This window comes from Myxocyprinus asiaticus, chromosome 39 (assembly GCF_019703515.2).
Source record: "Myxocyprinus asiaticus isolate MX2 ecotype Aquarium Trade chromosome 39, UBuf_Myxa_2, whole genome shotgun sequence".
Classification (NCBI taxonomy): domain Eukaryota; kingdom Metazoa; phylum Chordata; class Actinopteri; order Cypriniformes; family Catostomidae; genus Myxocyprinus; species Myxocyprinus asiaticus.
Window position 1 is genome coordinate 29025754 of NC_059382.1, and position 27214 is coordinate 29052967.

Genomic DNA, 27214 nt, shown 5'->3' on the forward strand with positions numbered 1-27214 from the left:
TATCAAAGAGAACAGTCTATTGGCTCATGGAGTGCAGTGCAGCGATACTATCAGCAGGTGAGATCTTTTCAATGGGCTGGCGTTTTCTCTGTGTTTGCGGCAGCTGTGGGCCACTGATAAGAGGGGAAACGCTTTGGTTTAAGGGGAGAGCGGGTGGTGAGGTGAAGGAGGACAATGCACAGCTGAGTCAGATTTGATGGCACAGAGACATGACTGTGTTGATGGAGGTTTATTGAGCACACTCTGAAGTACATGTAAAAAGTTTTGTTTTTGCTTTTTTTTCCATGACATTTACATGCCACTGCTACAGATTCATAATGTTTACAAGCCTTTCTCCTTCAGTTTTCTTGCAAATCCACACTTTCTTGTACATTTGTTGGTTGCAGCAAAGAGAGACAAGAAATTATACAGACTGAACTCACAGTGAAACCGGAAACAGTTGTTTGGCTTTTCTTTAGCTGAAATCAGTCTGTGCTTACCAAAATGTGAAACGTCGTCCTCAGTGGCCAAAACAGTAAATGTTGTTTGGCGCATGGGCGTGTGTGAGCTCCATTTTCTGGGTGAAATGTCCACAGAGGGGTGCCACAAAGATGGTTGTGCATAAAAATCCAAGGAGATCAGCAGTTACAGAAATACTCAAACCAGCCTGTCTGGCACTAAAAATCATGCCATGGTTGAAATCAATGAGATCGCATTTTTTACCCATTCTGATGGTTGATGTGAACATTAACTGAAGCTCCAGACACGCATCTGCATGTTTTTATGCATTGCACTGCTGCCACATGATTGGCTGATTAGATAATTGCATGAATATGTACACTACCGGTCAAAAGTTTTGAAACACTTGACTGAAATGTTTCTCATGATCTTAAAAAGATCTGAAGGCGTATGCTTAAATGTTTTAAATTAGTTTTGTAGACAAAAATATAATTGTGCCACCATATTAATTTATTTCATTATAAAACTAAAATGTAATAAAAAAAAAAAAAAGTTTTTGAAACTGATGACTTGGACCAAATAATAAAGAAAAGCAGCCATTAAGTGCCCAACAGAGATGGGAACTCCTTCAATACTGTTTAAAAAGTATCCCAGGGTGATACGTCAAGAAGTTGGTTGAGAAAATATCAAGAGTTCATGTCTGCAAATTCTAGGCAAAGGGTGACTACTTTGAAGATGCTAAAATATAACACAGTTTTGATTGATTTTGGATTTTGTTTAGTCACAACATAATTCCCATAGTTCCATTTATGTTATTCCATAGTTATGATGACTTTACTATTATTCTAAAATGTGAAAAAATAAATTATAATAAAGAACGAGTAAGTGTTTCAAAACTTTTGACCGGTAGTGTAGGTGTACAGGTGTACCTACTAAAGTGGTCTGTTAGTGTATAGGAGGTCGGCATGTTGTTTCCGAAATTTGGAGCGTGTTTGCTGCATGTTTTGCTGAGCCTAATTTGTGATACAGACATGAATGGTATCCCATAATCGTGTTGCTTTTTGGTGAGCAATATTGGGTGCTATTGGGTGAGTTTCACAATAGCTGTAATAAATGAAGTTAACAAGTTAACTAAAGTTCAGGAGCAGGACATGCCTCAACCAATCAGCTACTTCCCGTCAACGCACTTATACTGAACCAACCTCCTCAGATCCGTTTGTCTCAGTTTCTCGACCCCACCCAATACCATCTCCAATCTCTAAACATCCCCCCTCTACTCCATAGTCTGCATCGGGGGGGTCTTCAAGTCACCTGGCTTGCTACCTACTGAGATGAAGCCCCCACTCTGAGTCTCCCTGGCCAAGACTCCCCAATCAGCCGGATCGAAGACCTCAACATCCTATCCCTCCCTATTTCATCCAAACCCGACCATTTCAATACAACAATACAGGACATTTTCTTGAAAGGTTTCTTGAGTATCACCCTATTACCATTCTAGACGATCGGAATTGAGGACAATAAATCGGGTAACAATATCTCACAGACTTAAATTGAATATCATAGACTTGGGCCAGTAAATAACCACACAGCAACCACCCAGAACTCCCTAGTAACCTCTTAGCAATGTGCTAAAAACCAATCAGAACACTTTATAAACCAGCAACTCCCTGACAGCCACCCGACTTTTGCATGGAAAAGCACCACTCACATCTTCTCTATAAAATGTCAAATGTAATTGACTTAAAAATCTGATGATGGACAAATGATCTCTCTTTGGATTGATAGAAGCTGAAGCACTTTACTGATCCCAATAGGAAATTCATAAAACAGGTTGTATGAAAATGAAATAATGAGTATGACTCAATAAGTATTACTGAATATAAAATAAAATCTAAGCCTTAAAGGATGAGGTGATTAAATCGGCACCCATAGTTGAGATTTTTCTGTCTTTAAATGGACATGCAAACTCCTTATGACCAAGACCAAGCCCATGTTTACTTAATGATTAATTTACCATAGAGCAAATAAAGGGAACTTGTGTTCATTCAGTGAAAAGATACTAAACAAATATCTGGTTCATATTTAACTTTATTATATGGAAATAATACTTCCACACTGTGACGTGCACAGAATGGGGGCAGCAGGGGATTTCTTTATCGGCACGGAATGTCAAAGTATGCCAAAACATGTTTATGCATTATTATTTAAGCGACTCAAGGACAAGCATACAGTAATTTCCTCATTTATTTTCTGCCAGGCAACATGTATAATAAATAATATGTAGCCTACATTTCAACATGTTCATATACTTTGAATTCATTAATGATGCTACAAAAATTTAATAAATACTTTAGAATCCAGAAATTACATTGCTTTTGTTTATTTATGAAACATATTGTTAGCATTTTGGCTGTGTACTCACAGAATGACGCTGACACACCAACGCAGAACTATAAATGCAAACCAACACAGGTCAGATAAAATGTCCACTCCATGTATTGTGTTGTAAGTTCATCAACAGATTAATACCGCATTGCCAACATCACTTGGCATACTTGCAGTGTAGACAGCTTTATTAATTATAATGGGAGCGGTAGCGTCGTTTTCAGTGATAGAATTTTAATACGTCTTTTATAGAATACTGCCATTAACCTAAGGAGCTTTTTGATTCAGGCAAACACAGTTTGGTTTTTGTTGAATGATTATATTCATATTTCATGATACTGTCATAGTACCCAAAGATACCTAAAAAAAAATACCATGGTTTTAGTATGACACATGTCAAAAACATGGGATTATCAAAGACCATGTCTGAAAACAAAAGTGTAAAAAATGGGGAAAAAATTATGTTTATAATACAAGAAAAGTGCTTAAATACTCAAAAAGCAAAGAATTCAATATAAGTATATGTAAGCGGTACTCTATATTAAATATTTTTTTATTTTAGAGTACCAAAATACAAAAAATCCTTTCACCCTTGTCCCTGCTGAGGTCTGTGCATGCCACTGCTTCCACATGAGACACGTCCACTGGCTTTATCTCTATGTGTGTCTGTATTGTTTTCTATCCAAAAGTTTTCCATGTAAGACTTGCACTAGGTATGTCATCATTACTATATGTTTTGATGCAAACTATGTTTTCTGACATTGCACATTTCTGCTGTTGTTGAACAAAGTCTTAATGAAGAAGTCTGTAAAACTGACTTTTCTTGAGTGGAAAAATTGGGTGAGCCGTTGACATTTGTATTTTAAATTAAATAAGAAATTGTTAAATTATAAGCAGGCTTTTACATTTTTGGAAGAAATGTGAGTAGTGTTTGCCAATGCAAAACATGCTGCCATTATGTGTTTGTAAAAGATGAGGCAAGAAGCAGTTTTCCTTCTTAGGTGAGGCTTTATTCTTTCCTCTTCACCACACCACTTTACAGTTTACCTTGAAGCACTAAACTAAACACTAACACACACTGCTTTCACAATAAACTTTCACTACTAAAAAATCCTTGCTCTGGCTCGGCTCTGTCGTATCCAGTCTCCCTCCCGACTAAGTGCTGTGTCGCTCTATTTATGCCGCTCTCCCCGTGCTCACTGAAATTAGAGACAGGTGTTAGACATAATTTAGCTCAGGTGTAAGCGCCCTTACCGCTTTCTCTCTCTCCGGAGAGATGCTTGACCACGCCCCCACTGTCACATATCCCCACCGCCCGACTCAGGCCGGGGCGGCATCCGGCCTGCCTACCACAACCCCCCCCCCCCCCCATTCCTGGAAAGGTAGTCGGCGACAGCCATCTGCGCCCCCGGTCTGTGGACCACCTTGAACTTAAACGGCTGAAGAGCCAGATACCAACGGGTGATCCGGGCATTAGTATCCTTCATGCGGTGGAGCCACTGGAGTGGGGCGTGATCCGAGCAGAGGGTGAAGGCCCGCCCCAGCAGGTAGTATCGGAGTGTGAGGACCGCCCACTTGATGGCGAGACACTCCTTTTCCACAGTGCTGTACTTAGTTTCCCTTAACGAGAGCTTACGGCTAATGTACAGCACCGGGCGCTCCTCCCCCTCCACCACCTGCGAGAGTACAGCCCCCAGCCCTCTGTCTGAAGCATCTGTCTGTAAAACAAAAGGGAGAGAGAAGTCAGGTGAATGTAAAAGCGGCCCCCCGCAAAGTGCAGCTTTAACTTGCGTGAACGCCCGTTGACACTGCTTCGTCCATTGGACCGGATCTGGAGCTCCCTTTTTAGTGAGATCAGTCAGCGGGCTGGTGACGTCTGAATAATTAGGTACGAACCTTCTATAATAGCCAGCCAGCCCCAGGAACTGTCTCACCCCCTTTTTGGTCTTGGGTCTCGGGCAGGTCGCAATCGCCGCTGTCTTGTCAATTTGGGGACACACCTGCCCGTGGCCCAAGTGGAACCCCAGATACCGTACCTCCACCTGTCCAATCGCGCACTTCTTCGGATTCGCTGTGAGTCCCGCTCGGCGCAGCGATCTCAGAACCGCCCTCAGATGTTGCATGTGCCGCTGCCAATCATTGCTATAAATGATGATGTCGTCTAAATAGGCAGCGGCGTAAGCTGAATGCGGTCTGAGGATTCGGTCCACGAGACGCTGAAACGTAGCCGGGTGCTCCAAACAAACTGAACGGAAGAGTCACAAATTGGTGTAATCCAAACGGTGTGGAGAAGGCAGTTTTCTCACGGGAAATTGGTGTCAAGGGGATCTGCCAATAACCCTCAATAAGCCCCCACTGCCACAGTGTTCTAGGTGGTTTTCAGAGTGTTGCTGTTGGGTTGCAATGGTGATCTGGGAGGTTGGCGAGTGGTACCTTAAAGTTTCGATACAATATAATATTTTGGCTCCTAAATAAAACTCGGGACCCTCCTTCGACGTGCATTGGATTTGTTTATCACCTGCCATCGAAAGTCCAATTGTCAAGGAAATACCTTAGTCAGGGTAGACAAAATATTTAATTTAACGCAAGTAAAAACTTTGTAAAGCCCAAAGTATATTTCCATCAGACATGAACGCATAACACAAATTTTGCTATCAGCAAAGTGCTCGAGAACTGAATGCATGTGGCCTGATTTTTCTAACCGCACGTACTCTGAACGCACAGTATGTGCATGCACCTAGAATTATTTGCACAAATAAGTGGGTCCACAAGGTGGCAACGCTCTCAGTCGAGCCATTGCATCGCCAACCGCTTGTGAATGCTCGCACAGTCTAATGAAGTATACTTTGAAAGGCTAGCGTTGACTGTGCGCATAGTGTGCTTGTCAAAACCGAAGTATACTTTGGGATTAAGGGATGGACGTACAGTTCATTCAATATGCCGTACTGTCTTAGCCTATGTCATGTCTAATTTTCAAAACCTATGTTTTCCAGAGTTGGAAAATAAAATATTTTATTTACAGTGTTTCGTTCTTTGAATGATCGATACAAAGGTAAGAAAATGTCCTGGTCATATTGAACACCAAAGCAATACAAAAAATTCTGAAATTATAATTGGCATAAAGATAATGAAGCCGACATTTAGGACCGTAACATTTTCACATTATTTTCAGCACACTTAAGCATGTTTAACCTCCCAATGGACGTTCTGGATGTTTTACATTTACTACCATTTACAGCCATTTTTCCAGGCATAAGTGACGGATGTATGATAACCCCAATTATCTTAATGATTTGACTGTTGGTGTCAGAGAAGACTGTAAAACCCCTTCTTCAGGCAACATCAGTCACTTGATAGTCCCTCACTTTTCTTCAGATCACTGTTGTCTTCAGGGAGCGCCCTGTGAGACAGTGACATCAGAGTTCCTGTGGTTCCTGCAGACCATGGCAGCTGCTTTCTCAGGCTGATTACACATTCCCCAGCCCGACTTCAAACACACAGCAGTGACTGCCCACGGCCTTGATCTTCTGCCTCTTAATAATAGGCTCGCTAGACTGGCAAGTGAAGGCCTGACTGGCCCGGGGTGAAGGGGTGAAATATTATCGGCAGGCTGGGAATGTGCCCTTCACCTCCAGGACATTCCTGCTATTTAAACCTGGTTTTCTTTGGAGCAGATTCCCAGCCACAACCGCAGCGAGCAGAGATGTTACACATGCACTTGCGCGCACACACACACACACTGAGGTTGGGGTTTTTGGTTTTGGCAGGTTCAGTGGAAGATTAAACTTTAGCTGTTCATAGTCTGTTGTTCAAGTTTTAGTCCAAAGTTAGTGAAAGATGGGTTTGGGTGCCATTCATGTATTTGAGGCTTCCACTATCGTTTGAAGGGCCATTCATAATTTTCTCGATTTTGCAAATGTTGTTTTGCCCTCATAGTATTCAGAGAGTCTCTTTAAAGGCATGCACTATTGCTGTATAACGCACCTATCACATCTGATTTTCCTCAACTCATGTTTTCCGGAGTTTTTTGTCGACTGAAATTTGTTTTCAATGTTCCATCAGTGAAACGATCCAAAACACTTTAAACAACAGTACAACCCATGGGGGGCTGGTTAGCTCAGCAAGTAAAAGACGCTGACTACCACACCTGGAGTCGCAAGTTCGAATCCAGGGCGTGCTTAGTGACTCCAGTCAGACTTCCTAAGCAACCAATTGGCCCGGTTGCTAGGGTGGGTAGAGTCACATTGGGTTAACCTCCTCGTGGTCACTATAATATGGTTCTCGCTCTCGGTGGGGCACGTGGTGAGTTGTGCTTGGATGCCATGGAGAACAGCGTGAGCCTCCACGCGCTAGGTCTCCACGGTAACGTGCCCAACAAGCCACGTGATAGGATGCGTGGATTGACGGCAACTGAGATTCGTCCTCCGCCACTCGGATTGAGGCAAGTCACTGCGCCACCACAAGGACCTAGAGCGCATTGGGAATTGGGCATTCCAAATTGGAGAGAAACGGGGAGAAACCCCCCCTCCAAAAAAAAACAAAACGTACAACCCATTTAAGTCTATCCCCAACAGCCTCGTTGTCATCCCTGTCACAATTTAAAGATGGTGCTACTGTGAAAACTGTAGGTAAACCAGATATTGACAACACTGAGCAAATGGATCCAGTTTCATTACTTACAAAATGACAGTGCGAACAGCCAGTCCAAAAGATCAGATTTGAAAAAAGTAATGGGAACTGAGTACAATGTGAACTAAGCTGTAATGTCTTTGAGATCAAATAGTTCTTATGCTTAAAAAGTGAACAGGGGATTCCCAGTATGCTGACTTCCTCCCATCTGTGTCGTGACTGTCAGGTATCGGACGAGTGAATCTGGTTCCTCTACAGTCAACAGTGACCAGCCCCAGGGACATGGCACTTGCCGCAGTGATCTGCAGTGCTCTGGCCACTGTTCTCCTGGCCCTCTTCATCCTCTGTGTGATCTACTGCAAGAGACAGCTGCTGGAGAAAAAACCTGGTAATTCACGTCAACTGTCTTTAATCCTCTCTGATAGAATTTTGAAATTAATTGATAGCAATGACTCCAAAAGAGTCATGTTTTATGATTGTAAAGCTCATGGGATAATTTCATACAAATTTCATGATTAGCTTTAAAATACAGAGTTGAAGTATATTACTTAATTAACATATTTTAATCACCCCTTTACAAGTAAAATTTACATGGTAACCAAAGTTTCAACCAAAAAACACTCCATAGCTAGTGCTGTTCATTTAAGACAACTCGCAGAATAAATTGAAGGTGTTATAATGGACACGACAAGTTGGTAGGTTTGTTAAACATGTATCAAACATATAGGCTAAAAGATACAAAGTACAACTTAGTCTCAGATTCAGACGGCACTCCTATGGACCGTGCTTTAACAGTCCGTAGTATCACTATCACTGTCCTTGTTGTGAAAACCTGAGCTCCTGAAATAACAGCATGAATATGCTAAGTTACTACATTAGTATTTGATATTTTTGAGAAGATCCTTCTGAATTATTCATGCTTTAGAAACTGTTATACATTTTTCAGTGTTTTAGCTAGCTTAGGATATTGCATTGCTTGTAGCACGTTTTTACGGAAACTACATTTTCCAGTGCAAGTTATGCATTCTGACACTCATAACTTAGTTCAAGTTCACCTGCTCATTTGCTTCATTGTCTGTGCAGATGTAAGTTATAACATGGGCACCTGCAGGATTTAATCGGAGGGTACGCACAGAAATTGGACTAATATACGTTTATATCTAGGGGGGTCCGGGGTGTTTTTTTTTTTTTTGTTTTTTTTTTTTTTTTTTGCAAAAACACTCAGTCACTTTAAGAGAAGCTTTTTTTTTTTTTTATATCTAGTATGTGTAGCATTCATGTAACTATTGGCTAGCAGTGGTTCCCAACCCTGTTCCTGGAGGCCCCCCAACACTACACATTTTGGATATCTCCCTTATCAAACACACCTGATTCAACTCATCAGCTCGTTAGTGGAGACTCCAAGACCTGAATTGGGTGTTAGAAAAGGGAGATATACAAAATGTGCAGTGTTGGCGGGCCTACAGGAACAGGGTTTGGAACCACTGGGCTAAAGTATTTCTTCCAGTAACCATTCACAACAAAAGAATTCTCGTACAAAAAAGCAAGACACCACAACGAATAGAGCAGAATGCAGGTGTCTCGAAATGTGTACATTTTAAGAGCTTTTTTAACATGGCATCTAAAAATGCTGTGCTTCTGTGCGAGATGCTAAAAACACGGTGAAATGTGACACAGTTATCAAAAGACACACATCTATGAATGTTTATGTGATAAACGATTGAAAAAGCGTGAGCGGACACAAAAACACATTTGCTTGAACAGCCCGTTATTCACATGACACTGAACTAGCTGAAGTTTCTCGAAGTTACCTCTCAAAAAGGCAGTCTTTTGTTTCAGTTGATTGTAGGTAAATATTAACTTTATTCAGCGCTGTTTGTTCTCTCTGTCCTTAAATATCATGATACTGTTTTAATGAGTGAGAAACTGCTCCAAATTATTCCATTAGAGAGCAGTCCGAATGAACTAACTGGATGAATCACAAATCGATTCAGACCGTTTTGCAAGCCTGTTTAGCCAATTCACTGAAAAGAACCGACTCAAAAGAATGATTCATTTGCAAATCGGGCATCGCTGGTTCTTTTAAACAGACAGCATCAGTATGGGACGCGTCATTTTTGCTGAAATAGTCTCAGAGTCAATTCAGGTCCGTTGGAGCTCTCACGGTACACACAGTGCGTACGGCCGTACAGCTGAAGATGCCACTGAGTTATAACATTAAATATATGTTGTGGGGATAGTGATAATCTCATAATCTAATAAATAAATAGGATGCGTTTTAAGTGAGGTAGTTAACACGTTTGTAAAGCAGTTAATTTCCCCGGTGTTCAGCTCTTTCTGTTCATGCAGCTCAAGTAGGAAAATGCCCAACATACTGGGTTATATGAATAAATTCTTTCTAGAAGTTTCTTCTTCCATAAACAGATGTTCCTCTAGATGATGATTCTTCTGTTTGTGCACAGTTAATATCTTGCGGTATTGTTTTTTATCTTCATATTTTCGTCAACAGTTGTTTTATTAAAATCGTTCAATTATGGGGCCTGGGTAGCTCAGCAAGTAAAGACGCTGACTACCACACCTGGAGTCGCAAGTTCAAATCCAGGGCGTGCTGAGTGACTCCAGTCAGGCTTCCTAAGCAACTAATTGGCCCGGTTGCTAGGGTGGTTAGTGTCACGTTGGGTTGACCTCCTCGTGGTCGCTAGAATGTGCTTCGCTCTCGGTGGGGCGCGTGGTGGGTTGTGCATTTATGCCGTGGAGAATAGCGTGAGCCTCCATGCGCTAGGTCTCCACGGCAACGCACTCAACAAGCCACGTGATAAGATGCGTGGATTGACGGTCTCAGACACGGAGGCAACTGAGATTCGTCCTCCGCCACCCGGATTGAGGCAAGTCACTACGCCACCACAAGGACTTAGAGCGCATTGGGAATTGAGCATGCCAAATTGAAAGGGGAGGGGGAAAAAAATCATTCAATTATCAGTTATCTTTTCATTCTCGTATCAGTTATCGTTGATGAAAGAACATATCAAAAAATTTTGTCATTAGTTTCATTTACAAGATTTATACTGATACAATCCCCTTGAAAAAGACAAGGGGGTGACAGGTGGTACTGAGGAGGAGGAGGGTTTCAGACAGAAAACTCTCGTACAGCAACCGGATAGCCTGCAAACAACAGAGGCTATTTACATTTTAGACAAAGAGAGAATATAAAGAGAAGTTAATTGGCAAATTGTCAAAGGACCTACCAGCTTGTACCATTAGAATATGCGAGCCAATTGGCTAACAGATTACATGTTCAAAGGACCAATAAGTGACTCGAGGCTATGCATTACAGTGATTTAAACACAGTTAGGGTTCTGGTAAAATTCTTACCAGTTGTAAAATCACTATAACGTACGGTTTCTTATGTTTTATTACTTTATTTAAAACTTGGTCTAATAGCACAATTCTGAAACTTCACAACAGTTTTTTTTTTTTATGTTGTGCCCGACATCTCAGTTTACTTGCGGTCTCATGATGGTCCGTATGTGGAATCTGAGTTGTCTTGTCTGGATCGGAGAGTGCTCGAGTTCTCCCAGCGGCCGTGTTGTCACTGCCGTCACACTTCAGGACAGACCTGCGGTGAGTTTCACACACCTTTCACAAGTCTAACTAACAAACTGCTAAATTGTTGGAGTGCAATGTGGAATCTTGTGTTCACTCTGGCTAAGATAACAACTGGATAAGTCGAGACATGTAAATTAAGCAATAATGATCTGTCAAAAGAACATTTAATTATTTACATGAAGTTGGAGAGTCACAGCAAAATGATTGCCATGATATGGTATTATATTGTGTGGATTGTTCCAGGTCCTGTACACCTGATCCCATCTCTGTGCTGTGATGACACCTGGAGCCAGGGCCGCGGTCGGGAGAGTCGTCCCTTTCACTCTCAGAGCAGTCTCAATGAAGGGTGGGTCTTTCAAACAGAACTAACCAATGAAATTAAAATAAGGTTAAATAATTGGATTTGGGCCTGTGCCATTTCGGTCTGGCAGATTTCAAGTAGGTATAGCTGCAGGCCGGAGACCTCCAAATGGGGGTGGAATCTCCAAAAGAGGGTGGGGTTACTTCAAAAGAAGGTTGCGCCAACTCCAAAAGGGGGCATCACTTTCACTCACGGTTATGGTTAGGGAACGGGTTAGGTAAGGGGCACCCTATATCTTCAATGGCGATTTGGAGCGACCGCCCCTTTTTGGAGCAATGCCTGCAACTATACCCTTCTCACAGATTTTGGGAATTAGATCACATTTTTCACTACCAGATTCACTTCCAAGTTTCTCAAATAAATATGACTTTATTAGGGACTTTATCTCTTGAATATGGAAGATTATTCATGACTACTTTCTAAAGTAATTGCAAATTGTGCTATTTTTTTTATTTGTGTGTTCACATTGAGCAAAGGCAAACACAAATAAATAATTTGCGATTATATATAAATTGTCACCATGTACGTGTTCACCAATAGAAAACTTAATTTCAAAAACAATTTGTGATTCTTTGTCCTGAATAAACTTCCATATTTGAATGTGCTAATCTGTAGAAATGTAACACTTCATGTTATTCCCCGAACAGACTGGTGAATCCATCACTGGGAACCAGTCAAGCAGATGTGGGTTGTGCACCAGAACCTCTCTTCGAAGATGTGTCTCTCTCTGAGGCATGCCCCCCCGCACAGAACAGCAGAACCACAGACCATCTCCACTTCAGCTCAGAGTCCACACATAGATGTTCCTCCAGTGAAGAAGATGTGGAACATGACCTGCAAAGCTCAGGCCTTGTCTCAGCTGATCTTGAGGACGGATCAAACAGTCGGTTTCTATAACAGCAACAACCATCTATAATTGAAGGTGAATGCTCCTAGAGGTGAAACTAATTATGACAAATTAATTCAAAGCCACTTTTTAGGACAATCCCCATGGGGATCAAGCGTCTGGATTAAGGCCTTGATTCTGCAGCCTTCTAGTTACCAGTCCAAATCTTTACTACATTAAAAACAAACACTACATTGGTGCTTGTCCGTGCACAATTTGCTACCACAATGTTGGAGTGTTTTAAGTGGCTGCCAGGGCTTTGCTGTGTGGTTTCTAGGGAGTATGAATCTGTTGAAATCCCTAAGCTTAACCAGTACAGTAAGTTAACCATTTTAATTTACCTTGACTGATCCCATACCAAGCAATTAACATGTTCATTCTTGTGCTCTGTGTCTTTTTGTCTTCCTTGTTCCAGGATGACCTATTCTTATCTCACCTGCTGTTGGTCCACGAGAGCCACTCTGGAGGTAAAAAGAGCAAAGGAAGATCCCCACTCAGATTACATCCGGCCACACACACACTGAAAATGTGTTTCGTCGTCTTTTTCCAACAGTCTGTGACAGCTCATCAACAGCGGTCTACAGAGACTTTATTAATAAGTGTCAACAAAACCACAAAAAGACAAAACAACTCTGAGAAGCTGAGGGAAGCTTTATGGAGGTCTTTTGCAAAGAATCATTATAACTAGCCTCTAGTTATATATCCCAGCACTGACTACCTTTTCAGGTGGGTTGAAGTTAAGGTTACACTGCAGGTATTAGTTGCAGCTGTGACCTCAGTGGTTTGGATTTTTTTTAGTACATTCCATGTAGATCAAACTGTTCATGGTGAAGACTGTGTAATCTTCAGTGTGTTAAATTGTAGATATTGTATCATAGTAAATAGAAGGACAATATTTTTTATAATGGAGATACTGCATTGCATTTTGTGCCTTCACTCTTGCTTTTGGTAAACTTTACGAATTTTGTTGCTCATCAAATTTGTAAATAAAACTATATAAGCTTTGCAGGAGTGTTATTATTTTATGAAAATGATAAGTGAACATGCTTGAATATTGTCATGCAATACTATTTGAAAACATTTTATTACAGAATGATCTGAAAATTATACACGTTGTCATGTAAAAACACATACAGTATTTTCAGAGATACAATCAGAAGGCCTGAGTTAATTCACATTTTAAATTTTTTGCACTACACGGGTGAATCTTATGAAAATATGTCCAGGTCATATTTCTAAATTTGAAAATTAAATGTTGCATATAGAAAATTAAGCCTATTTTAAGGACCATTAAATTGTTTTCGCATTGTGACCTTATTTTCATGACAATTAAAGGGATAGTTCACCCAAAAAATCTTTTATCATTTACTCACCCTCATGCCATCCCAGATGTGTTTGACTTACTTTCGTTTGCTGAACACAAACAAAGATTTTTAGAAGAATATTTCAGCTCTGTTGGTCCTCACAATACAAGTGAATGGTTACCAAAAATTAGAAGCTCCAAAATGCACATAAAGAAACCGTAAAAGTAATCCATACGACTCCAGTGGTTAAATGCATGTCTTCAGAAGCAATCTGATAGGGGTGGGTGAGATACAGATCAATATTTAAGTCATTTTATTTTAATTTTTTTTATTATAAATTCTCCTTCCTGTCCATGTAGGGTGAGATATGCATGAAGAATGTGAATCACCAAAAACACAAGACTGAAAGTGAAAGTGGAGATTGACTGAGCAGGGAGGAGAATTGATAGTAAAAAAAGAACTTAAGACATCGATTTAACCACTGGAGTCTCATGGATTACTTTTATGCTGCCTTTATGTACATTTGGAGCTTCTAAATGTTGGCACCCATTCACTTGCATTGTATGGACCAAAAGAGCTGAGATATTCTTCTAAAAATCTTCATTTGAGTTCAGCATAAGAAAGAAAGTCATACACATCTGGGATGACAAAAGGGTGATTAATTGATGAGAGAACGTTCTTTTTTGGGTGAACTATCCCTTTCAGCTCATTTCTGGCATGTTTTTTTTTCAAGACATTTGTCATTAAAATACTTCCATACATTTCCCCCCCAAATTCTCATTACTTTTAAGACATCTGGATGTTTTTTGTTTTCTTTTTAGCATTTTGTAATGTCAGTATTATTTTCAATTATGATTCTCATTACTGTAATAGTTATTTTTTACTGTATAACAGTAAAAGTTTAATAAAATACATTTTAATACTACAATGATTTACAATTATAAATAAATACATTTTTCATATTACGGTAATGAAAGTACCACTTTTTTTGCATTACGGTAAGGAGAATTGGGGGTGTAAATATGCTTAATTGTAATGAATTTATGTCACAATGTAATACATTTTAAGGGTCCTAAAAGGCTTAGTTTCCATAATGAAAAATCTAATTTCCTATTTCTTTCGATTTCGGGGAGGGGGGATATGACCCAAGTATGTTTTTGACAGATTTTGTGATATTCACCCATATAAATAAATATCCCACAGTGCACATCTGCGAAATCACTGGTTTTTCTACTTAAACTGTTGCAGTTCAGCCTTCTGAGTCCATGATGAAAGTTTCAAAGTCAGGGTCGAGGTCAGACACAAGAGCGTTGACAAAGTCCTCAGTGGAGGGTCTTTTCTGCAACATGCCTGGACATGAAACAAGAGGGGCAAATTCCAGCCGTTACATATACACGATCAAGTTTCTGCACTATGAAAGTCATTTTAAGATGTTTAAGAAATTGCATTTTAAAAATATGATTGTCCTGTGTCCATTTATTACTTGTTTAGTTAAAGGTTTACCATATATTTTGCATTGACATTAAAGTGAGTCTAACATTCTGCCTAACATCTCCTTTTGTGCTCCATGGAAGTCAGTCAGTCAGTCATACAGGTCTGAAACAACATGAGAGTGAGTAAATGATGACATAATTTTCATTTTGGATGAACTATTTTGGACGAGTAGCATTTCCTCTGGCAGAGAAGTAGGGCACAGGTTTTATCTTCCCTGTGTCACATTTTAAAATGACACTATCATCTTCCACTTGTTCACACATAGGAACTTCTTCCCAGCACTGTGAATGCAGTGGCGGCAGTATCAGTGTGTGTTGCCCTAACTGCGCTCTAGATTTACAATTCCTCTACACTGGTGCTTTGAAGTCTGCTCATTTCCCCTTGTAGAGCTGCCAATGTAAATATACCCTCCTCCCTTACCCCTTTCCTGCATGGGTCACCTCTAACACACATGCACACACACACACACACACACACACACATTTTTATAAACACATGGAGGAGTCCAAGTCCACACAGAGCAAGAGGCAGCACAGTTACCAAGAGTTCTGATGCAACAACATTCTAACTCACAAACCCCGTGTGCACACTGTTTTGCAAATCTTCAATGACTTGTATACAAATTAGGCATGTAAATATTCACTCTGAAATAATGTAACGCATCATAAACCTGAAATTTGAACACAATATTGCACAATTCGATTAAATTATTCAGCATAATTATTTTCCAAAAAATTCTTAAGACAAAATAACTACAGCAGGGCTCAACAATAAGGATGGCCTGCTGGCCTGGAGTCAGTGCGAAAGAGTTTCGGGCCAGTTGACAGAATTTGCCGATTTAAATATGTCACCAAGGTACCTTTATCTACATGTAGCTGGCTAACATTCATTTCAGTGTAGTCAAGTGGAGAAATTTCATGACATTTAACTCTAGTCATAAATTGGACGTGGCCCCTTTAAGAACCTGAGTTTTGCCACACCTGCTTTCCAGCACTGTCTTGTGTTAAAAACGTGAGAACATACAACTCCCAGTTTTGTTCATTGTTTGAAGATGCTTATAAATTGCATTAAATATGTTCAGAAGAGTCGTATGTTAAAATTGAGTGTTTGCTATGGACCATTTTTGAAGGATGCATATGGATTGCATGTGTGGAGATTGACCACGTTTGCTACACGTGAGAATTGGGTATGTAAATTTAGTATTAGTCAAATCTTATTTAATGATTCATAGCCCAGAGTGTTTTCCAGTTTAGTGAATAAATGTAATATGCGTTATATATGAAAATATGAGTGGTATTGTTGAAACTGTTATACCTGTCCTTAAAGTCTGGTTAAAAATATGTAAAATACTGAGTGTTTAAGCATGTGTTAAATACATAAAATGCTGTGAATGTTATAAGTATGTATTAAGATGATGTATGCCAGGGGTGTCCAAAATCCGGCCCATGGGCCATCTGCGGCCCTCAGACTGCTCCGATGCGGCCTGCGTGAGACTTTAGAAATACGTAGAACAGAATTAGGCTCACTATGGAAAAATTAAATGAAATTCTTATTCTGGGCACTGGAAGTCGCTATCACGCAGCCGCTATTCACAGTGCATCATCTCCACTAGTGCGTTCTGTGTCATCACCAGCTTCACCCACTGGTGTAGTTCAACAGGAGTTTGGAATACTCCTTATTTCCAAGGATGAGCGCCCCGCAGAAAGAATGATGCATTTATTAAAGCATTGACATCAGGTTAGATACTTTACTCATGTAATTGTTCTTGTTAAAATGTCCCGATACCTCACATCATACAACTGAGTAGAGCTGCTGTTGTGCGAGAGGCTGAACAGAGTTTATTGAGCGTGCACAGAAACACGTGAACCGGGCATACTCTTCCAGAACGTCCTCTGTAGCACTGGGAAGTATACTGTAATTAATTGGTTCGTTCTGATATTTCGCTGAAACAAGAAAAATTATTCACGGGCTTCCCAGCGCCATTTGAGTGAGGACATACCGTAGAAGAGAGCGCTTAAAGAAACATATTTAAAAAACTCCAGCATGTTTCCTTTCATCCAGCTTCGGCGTCAGCATGTCTTATTTAGAAGTCATCATTCCTATGCCCTATTCCATACAAAGACAATTACCCTCAACTGTGAGAGCCAAAACAAATTTTTAAGTGATTCTTATTGTAAAATCTGCTTGGAACTGACCCTACAACATGGTTTGTGCTCCTTTCGAAGTATGATCAGCGTCAGTTATAACACAGCCAGACACGCTAAGGGAGGGAGTGTTCTCGTTCTAGAAAGCATATGATTGGACAAAGTTTCTCATGCCATCTTTGTCGTCATGACTGTGCCTCAGCCTGTCAAGCTGGAAGAGAGAGACTGCTGATTTTAAATGCTTATATCTTCTGAAAACGAATTTGGTCAGCATTTGGAAGTACAGTAGCATTTGATGACCTTAAAGGGAATAAATATAGACTAAAAGCAGTAAAACTTTAATTTTGATTTCATGGAGACTTTAAAACACTTGCACATCTGTGCCTGATGTGCGCACTCAGCTTGCACATGCACGTCTACTAAATAAAATGAAGCGCAATAATTTGATCAAATTCAAATCGTATTTGTAACGCAAGTAACAACAGAACAGAAGTTATAATTGTATAGATATAAAGAGTAATTCCTTGAAAAATAAAGAGTAATTCCTTGCATCACTTCATAAATTGATTAAATGTAATCTGATTCTGATTATTGTCAATAGCAGATCTATATGTTCTTTGTAGTGCCACTGAATGGATGTCAAAAGGATAAAAATGTGAATAAGTATAATATTTTGTATAAGATGCATCACTGTTCCATTATAAGAGTTCTTTGTGAGTGAAATACCCTATCCTTTATTTACATGTAGGGCCTCCACAAGCATACCATAGAGCACAAATGATGATTAAAACTTGCATTATATTAAGCGAACAATATAAAGATTATGCATAGTGGCAATCTAGTAGCTTCTAGACAATTTTTGTGTCTTTTTTTTTTCTTCTCCGCTTTTCTCCCTAATGCGCTCTAAGTCCTCATGGTGGCGTAGTGACTTGCCCCAATCCGGGTGGCGGAGGACGAATCTCAGTTGCCTTCGCGTCTGAGACCGTCAATCCACGCATCTTATCACGTGGCTTGTTGAGCGTGTTACCACGGAGACATGTGGAGGCTTAACGCTTTTCTCTGTGGCATCCACGCACAACTCACCACGCACCCCACCGAGAGCGAACCACATTATAGCAACCACGAGGAGGTTACCCCATGTGCCTCTACCCTCCCTAGCAACCGGGCCAATTAGGTTGCTTAGGAGACCTGGCTGGAGTCACTCAGCATGCCCTGGATTCGAACTCGCGACTCCAGGGGTGGTAGTCATTGTCTTTACTTGCTGAGCTACCCAGGCCCCCGCTTCAAGCCATTTTTTTAATTACATGGATTCGGCCCCAGGCACCTTATTTTTTTCTGCATTTGGCCCCCGACCGAAAAAGTTTGGACACCCCTGATGTATGCTGAAGAATATGGGTAGGATAATGCCCTGTTTGTATTTTCATTTCACATTAGCCTCTACCGTATTTCGTTGAACCATATTTCATTCTAAGGAGTTTCATTGTGCTGAAATTCATTGAATAATTTTTGCTCTCATCTTCATTGTTTTCCAGGTAATTGTAGAGTTAGAGAATTAGAGAGTAATATTGGCAGGGCAAGTAAAAATCTGAACTTCTGGCCTGATTGGGCCAGGCTGAAAAAAAAAAAAATTTTTTTGAAGCATTTGATATAATTATAGTAATATAAGTCTATAATCAATGAACTTTTTTTCATTTTCTGATGGATGCATTGTGATTGTTACACCTTTAATATAAATAACTTAAGTCAAAAGCACTTTGCTAAACTATTAGTGTTCACGAAAGACTTCAGGTACAACATTACATGTAAAAAATCAGTGTAGAACAGTTTGACGTCCTGACTCCCCTAAAACTTTTTTTTTTGTGACAAACAAAACAGTAATAAATATTAAATGCCTTTATGCCGAAACAGTCACACACCAGTTGTCTACAATTTACTTGACCTGACCTGGGCATGTAAATCTTGCCATTGTGGCAAAAACATTATTGCTGGAAGGCACGAGGATAGATTGTGATTTTAGTAAGAAATAATCACGTGTAGTTTATATCTTTGCAAAAATATTTGATATTGAAGCTCACACCTTAATCTCAGAGTGGATCACACTAAACTGGTCTAGTCTCCAGCTTCAGTGCCACTTTCCATAATGACGGCAATTTCCTGAACATACTCTTGAGGGGATTTAGACTAGTGAGTGACCAGAACCATATTTCTTTTTTCAAACCAAAAATGTCCATGAAAATCCTTACCTAGTTAGATTTCTTTTTTATTTTATAGAATTAAAGGACCTGAATAACATCCACATGTTTAATGGGATCTACACAAAAGCTTCTTTGATTGTAAAGAACAAAAGAATGTAAATTCTGAGCCGTTTCAGATAAATCTATTGTGAGCTTCATAGTCCTGATGCTCAAGCATTGGGCTATTCAATTAAGGTCCCTTGAGCTTAGTGCTAATCAATAAAAATCTAAATGATTTCTTGGAATTAAAATGTGTCAATGTGAGTGCCCGGGCAGGAATACACAAACTATCAGGATTGAACGAGTTGTGGAAACAATTATTCTGTACAATTCCTTTGGGCTTTTGGGTGGAGTTTAATGTCTGAGATGAACTATTTTTAATTCCTTTTTACTTTAAAGGGATAGTTCACCCAAAACAGAAAATTCTGTCATAATTTACTCACTCTCGTCTTGACCTTTCAAAGTCGTATGTTTTTCTTTCTTCTGTGGAACACAGACAGAAGTAGAATGTTCACGCTGCATTTTCCATACAATAAAAGTGAATGGGGACTGATGCTGTCAAGCTCCAAAAGGCTTAAAAAGCGCCACAAAAGTGGCATGAAAGTCTTCCATACAACTTGTTCATTAAGTCTGAAGCCATATGATAGCTTTAGTTGAGAAACAGACCAAATTTTAAGCAGTTATTCATTGAAAATCTTAATTTTTCATTTTCACTAAAAATGAGATTGGAGAGCAAATACGAAGGGGAAGTGAAACATGACCACATTCATCCCCATTCACTTTGATTGTACAGAAAAGAGCAGCATGAACATTCTGCTAAGTTTCTCCTTTTACATGGAAGAATATTATACAGGTTTGAAACAACATAAGGGTGAATAAATGATGACAGATTTATAGATTTACAGAGGAACTACTGATAATTTTTTTAAATGTTTTATTTTATTTAGAATTTAATTTAATTTATGTGATGTGGAGTTTTATAATAACCAATGTTATAGACCAGAGTACACACAAAAAAATAAAGTATATAACATTAAATAAATTATATACATGTGTGTGTATATATATATATATATATATATATATATAAAAAAACATGGATTAAATTTGTATCAATATATAATAAAATATTAAAATACTATTCAAATTATTATTATATAAATTAATGTGTATGTATACTAATATATATATATATATATATATATATATATATACTCACACACACAATTGCAATCTAAAATATTCAATAATTTAAGGATTTACAAAGGTAAGCTTTTCTGATGACCCAGAATTTTTAAACTTTACATCTATATCAGTTGAGTGACACATTCAAAGTCATAGTGTGAATATATAACCTAATATTTCTAAATAGCAGGATTTTTTAAAAATACAGCCATGTCATAATTATTCAACCCCTATTGCATGTAGCTGTTTCTTAAATATGTAAGGCTACACAAGTAATTGTTTTAAAACAAAATTAAGTCATCAATCTGCAATGGCACTTATTTAAGTTTTAACATTTAAGTTTAGCGTTGTAAGCAAAAATGTATTTCTATGCAAAAAATGCAATTAAAAATAAGCTGTCTCAAAAGCTAATAGAGGAGATTATTTCATTACACAAGAAAGGTCATGGCTAAAAGTACATTTCCAAGGCACTTCAATTTCCAATAGACAAAGTTGGCAGCACCATTCATAATTTTTTTTTAAAATATGGTACAACAGCAACCTTCTTGGGGTGTGGAAGAAAGCAAAACTTCACCAAGGGAAATGTTGACTTGAATATTCAATAAGTAATTAGGAAAGAGCTGTGGACTCCTGGAAGAAGGTTTTATAGACATATGACACTAAACTAAAAATGAGTTTTAGACCCATGGGTCAGCAGTACGTCTGGAGTAAGATGACAAGGTGATGACAAGAACGACACTATCCCCACAGTCAAGCATGGAGGTGGGTCAGTCCTGTTATGGGGGTGTTTTGCGGCTGCAGGAAACAGCTATCCTGACTATGTGACTGACACCATGGATTCTTTCTGGTATCAGGCCATTTTGGCATGAAAAATGTGATGCCTTCAGCGTGCAAATTGAAGCTCGGACTTTCCTGCAAGACAATAACACCAAGGAAACATCCAAGTTGTCCAAAATCTGGTTCAGGGATAGGTCGTGGAATGTCCTTTGTTGGGATTTCAAGGAAGCAGTGGCAGCACAGAAACCAAAGAATGTCAATGAGCTGGAAGATTTTGCTCATGAGAAATGTGGAAAAATTCTAATAGAGAGGTGTCCGAAGCCTGAGAACACTTACCTGAAACATTTATTTGCTGTTATTAAGGATAAAGGATGCTCCACAAATGATTGACTTTGGGGGTTGAATATTTTTGACATGACATTTGTGGAGAGAATTAGTTATTTTTTATTTTAAAATTTGGGTAAACTGAACTCTTTGTTCTCAAAATCATTCAAAGGTGTATTAAAAACTTACTTTGACTGTTTACTGAGGTTTTAGTTGATGTGTTTTAATTCACATCACCAGAATGTATTCAGGTCAGGGAGGATGAATAATTTTGACTGCAACTATATATATACAGTTGTGCTCAAAAGTTTGCATACCCTTGGAGAATTGGTAATATGTACCATTTTTAAAGAAAACTTGAGTGAGCAGGCAAAACACATTTATTTTATTTCTTATAGGATTTATATTCAGCTGTAGGTTATAACAGAATGGCACAACCATAAAACAAAACATGGCAACAAAGAAAAAAATGAAATGACCTCTGTTCAAAAGTCTTCATACCCTTAGTTCTTAATACTTTGTATTGCCCCCTTTAGCATCAATGACAGCATGCAGTCTTTTGTAATAGTTGTCTATGAGGCCCCAAATTCTTGCAGGTGGTATACCTGCCCATTCGTCTTGGCAAAATACCTCCAGGTCATGCAAAGTCTTTGGTCATCTTGCATGAACCGCACGTTTGAGATCTCCCTAGAGTGGCTTGATGATATTAAGGTCAGGAGACTGTGATGGCCATTCCAGAACCTTCACCTTTTTCTGCTGTAACCACTGGAGGGTCAACTTGGCCTTGTGCTTAGGGTCATTGTCGTGCTGGAAAGTCCAAGAGCGTCCCATGCGCAGCTTTCGTGCAGAAGAATACAAATTGTCTGCCAGTATTTTCTGATAACATGCTGCATTCATCTTGCCATCAATTTTCACAAGATTCCCTGTGCCTTTAGAGCTCACACACCCCCAAAACATCAGTGAGCCACCACCATGCTTCACAGTGGGGATGGTATTCTTTTCACTACAGGCCTTGTTGACCCCTCTCCAAACATAGCGCTTATGGTTGTGACCATAAAGCTTTATTTTGGTCTCGTCACTCCAAATTACAGTGTGACAGAAGCTGTGAGGCGTGACAAGGTGTTGTCATTTGTGGCATTGGCACAGTAAAGGCTTCTTACTGGCAACTTGACCATGCAGCTCATTTTTGTTCAAGAATCGTCATATTGTGCTCCTTGAAACAACCACACCATCTTTTTCCAAAGCAGCCTGTATTTCTCCTGAGGTTACCTGTGGGTTTTTCTTTGTATCCAGAACAATTCTTCTGGCAGTTGTGGCTGAAATCTTTCTTGGTCTACCTGACCTTGGCTTGGTATCAAGAGATCCCCGAATTTTCCACTTCTTAATAAGTGATTGAACAGTACTGACTGGCATTTACAAGGCTTTGGATATTTTCTTATATCCTTTTCCATCTTTATAAAGTTCCATTACCTTGTTACGCAGGTCTTTTGACAGTTCTTTTCTGCTCCCCATGGCTCAGTATCTAGCCTGCTCAGTGCATCCACGTGAGAGCTAACAAACTCATTGACTATTTATACACAGACACTAATTGCAATTTAAAAAGCCACAGGTGTGGGAAATTAACCTCTAATTGCCATTTAAACCTGTGTGTGTCACCTTGTGTGTCTGTAACAAGGCCAAACATTCAAGGGTATGTAAACTTTTGATCAGGGCCATTTGGGTGATTTCTGTTATCATTATGATTTAAAAAGGAGCCAAACAACTATGTGATGATAAATGGCTTCATATGATCACTACCCTTAAATAAATCAGTCATATTTTCAAAATCAATCCCAAATTTTCACAATTTCTGCCAGGGTATGCAAACTTTTGAGCACAACTGTATATATATGTAAACATATTAATAATTTAAAACAACCAAGGATACATGGTCAAAGGTCATCCTTATAATCGTATAATAAACCGTTATTTGTTTTTTGTTGTGGGAACAAGATTATATGATAGACATGATCAAACAATACAGGTAGGGACAGCATTAAAATCACCTTATTTACCAAGTCAGGTGTGTATAATGTGTTTAGTTACGAATCAAAAGGGATTTCTGATGCAAGATGTCCTTGATAACCCAGCTGTGTGTGTTTTGAAATGGAGGTCAACCACAGAACGAATGGCCAACATGCCTTTTCAAATGTCTGGCAAGCTTTCCTCCATGCTGACACTCATTTATTGAAAGAGCACAATAGGATGAAAACGCTCACTTTGATTGGTCAGAATAGCCAATGGCTTGGAATGGAGGATAATGAAACGGAGGACACATCAAAGTGAGGCAGGCTCATCTCTCCTCAATTAATCCCTGTTTAAACGCTGTTCTTTGGCTCCCGTGGGCTGTGCCACACCTTGAAGCTGTGCGGTTACGTGGGCACAGCCAAGACATGGTGGAACATGACTCAGGTTAATCTGGTTGGTTTTCATGTGAAAAAAGGACAAAATGATCGAGAGGTCAAATGAGGAAAAAGCATAAAATACATAAAGTCCTTAATATGCAACAAAAACATTTACATTAAAGAGACAGTTCACCCAAAAAAATCAAAATTCTGTCAATTTACACGCCTTCATTTTATGAAAACCCATATGGCATTCTTTCATTCATTCAACACAATGTGAATTTTGAAGAATATCTTGGCCGCTCTTTTACATATAATGAAACCGAATGAGGACTGGGATTTTCAGGCTCCAAAATAACCAAAAAGCACAATATTGGTATCATATATGGTTAAGGTGAAGATTATCAGTGAATAATAACTTACATTTTGGTGCTTAATGTTATTTTGGAGCTTGACAGCCCCAGTGCTGATTCACTTTCATTCTATGGAAGTGAGTGACCAGGATATTCTTAACAAAATTCACTTTTTGCGTTTCATAAAAGAAAGAAAGTCATTTGGAATGAAATTAAGTTTAGTAAATGAGGACATAATTTAAATTTGTAGGTGAACTATCCCTTTAATGTTTATGTACTTATTTAAGCAAGCTCAGCACAGTGAGTTATAGTTGCCTAGACTCTGGTTGTCTAGCATATTGCTTAGACTTTAATGTGTTGAGCAACGTTTAAAGACTTAGAAGATAATTACAGTGTCCCTGCCGGCAGCTGAAAAGATTTTCTGGTTGTTCCACAGCTTTGACTTCTTTCTGCGTTTGTAAGTATTTGAAACATGTCACGAATTGTAAGCAATAACCTCATGATCTACCTGAAGGCTGAAATTACTTCATCACTGATTCTGTAATTAAAATTAGAGGCCTCAAAGGCTGTATGAAAAAAAAAAAGTATCAAGGATTATGAGGTTAGTAAGAGCAGTCAACCATTGTAAACATGAATCATGTGGCTTGTAGCCTTTTTCTACAATGAGAACTAACAAAAATGTAATTCATGTAAACATAATTGTAAGATTTGAGTACTGATGCATAGATGAATTTCACGAAACCTGTCAAGAACATGTCTAAGACATATTTCACTCCAAAAGTAAAAAGACAGAAATAAGAATTTGTGTTTTGCACTATTTGCATTAATATTATTAAGACCATTAACTTTTAGGACCATTAAGATTATTTTTGACATTATATTATGGCAAATATGCACATTTTATCCTCAATTCTCATTGCCGTAGTGCAAGCAAAAAAATAAAAATAAATTTGTTGTACTGCCTTTGGAATATGCTTATTTAAATAAAATATGTATAATAAATAACTGTTATGAAAAAGTCACAATGCAAAAATTATTTATATTTATTTATATTTTTTAAATAGTAAATTAGTTCGCTCATACGCGCACCAAATTTTGATTACAAACGCCTTTAAAAACGTTTTTTTTGTTCACAACTTCTTCCATGCATACATCTTAAGAGTCACTGAAATGTTTTTTTAATGCCCGGATCATGAAGTCAAACATGGATTAAGCATTCTATCAACTCTGCATAGCATAATTAATCTGGTATAATCCAAGTCTGTCTGAGTCATGCTGACATACACAGAGTCTAATCATTTGGCAGTGAATGGAGTGTTTCCTTAGCTGTAAAATCTAAAAGCACTTTTAGTTGAAACCCCATCAAGAAACATTTCAGTTTACCAGAACTGACCCTGTTTACACATGGTATTACGATCCGTCTCGGGTGATCCAGTCACAAGTGGTAAAACCAGACACTGAATAATACAAATTCGAATAGGACATCGATTAATACAGGAATACATGTATTAACTGAACTTCAGATGTGAAGTTCCGTTAAGTCTTGTTCATATATATGTGCTTATTGACATTTTCAGATCAGACGGTTATTTCCTTGTAAAGCTGCATGTAAGTGGTAAAGTTTAAACCAGTTTTAACACAGTGTTTGATTGACTTGTTAGTAGGTGTTGCTTCACTGCTGTCTGGTACGCTTCAGGACGGATTAGTGTTTGGTCACATGCATTTTTAAACATTTTGTACCCCATTGAAACCCGTATTTAAGGCTGTCCACTTATGATCAGGTCACTTGAGATGCATCTTAACACCAGGTTTAAGTGGGCCTAAGGTGAGCTTGAACCCCTTTGTGCTCGTGTATCTAAAACCCATACATATTACCATCTGTGTGCCACAGCACTAAAACATATCCCAGCCCAGGTGCTCAGGTGTACTATTGTTCTTTTAGCCGCTAAAGTAAAAGTCCCTGGGAAAGCTGAGGGCCATGAAAGATGCCTCTGTGCCGCCCACAGCTGGAGAACACAGGGTTTTCAGTCAGCGTGGCAGTCAGTCCGCCACTTTACTCTCTCCACTCTGCCATTAAATCTAGCCTTGACTTTTCAGCACCAGAGGTTTGGGAGCTGGCCAGGTCTGGGTAGCATGTTCTCTCTAGTGTGGCTCTTGTTACAAAGTGGAGGGGGGTGGGGGGGTGCACTGTTGTTTTTGCAATTTTTGGGGAACTATTCCTTCACCGATGGAGCACAACAGTTGCTTATCCCAAAATAAGGAAGTGGATGCATTAATGCATTAAGGAATTGTTATGGACGATAACTGATATAACTGTTAACTGATATTTGTTTAAGAAAACACATTTTGACTGGTCATTAAAATATTGTGCATCCCTATAGTTTAGTGTTAAGTATTGTGATTGGAGGTAACAGGATTGAATGGATGTGCTGGACATTTAATTTATGCATGTACAGCTCCTTTCTACTTGAATGGACATCTTGAAAAGACAGAAGTCCTCACTATAAATATCACCAATAAAGAAAAAATAATTGAGGCAACTGGCTCTTAAAGGAATAGTTCACCCAAAAATAAACTTACTCTCATAATAAGACTCCGGTTGTTAAATCCATATCTTCAGAAGTGATATGATAGGTGTGGGTGAGAAACAGATCAATATTTAAGTCCTTTTTTTTAATTTTTTTTTATAAATTCTCCTTGCTGCCCAGTA

At 39.0% G+C, this 27214-nt stretch overlaps 2 protein-coding genes across 3 annotated transcripts in view; one reads left to right on the forward strand and one right to left on the reverse strand.

The window, feature by feature from the left end:
• Positions 1–15153, forward strand: part of LOC127430030 (tumor necrosis factor receptor superfamily member 19-like) — a 39892-nt gene extending 24739 nt beyond the window's left edge. For both annotated transcript variants that reach the window (XM_051679451.1, XM_051679450.1), the window contains 5 exons: positions 7679–7840; positions 10951–11073; positions 11302–11404; positions 12067–12341; positions 12721–15153. In XM_051679451.1, the coding sequence (XP_051535411.1) occupies positions 7679–7840; positions 10951–11073; positions 11302–11404; positions 12067–12316 (638 nt within the window). In that variant the 3' untranslated portion in view covers positions 12317–12341; positions 12721–15153. The remainder of the gene's footprint in view (positions 1–7678; positions 7841–10950; positions 11074–11301; positions 11405–12066; positions 12342–12720) is intronic.
• The window catches only part of LOC127430031 (mitochondrial intermediate peptidase-like), a 32835-nt gene continuing 20432 nt past the window's right edge, over positions 14812–27214 (reverse strand). The window contains exon 15 of the mRNA XM_051679452.1: positions 14812–14959. The gene's annotated coding sequence lies outside the window, so the exon portion shown is untranslated. The remainder of the gene's footprint in view (positions 14960–27214) is intronic.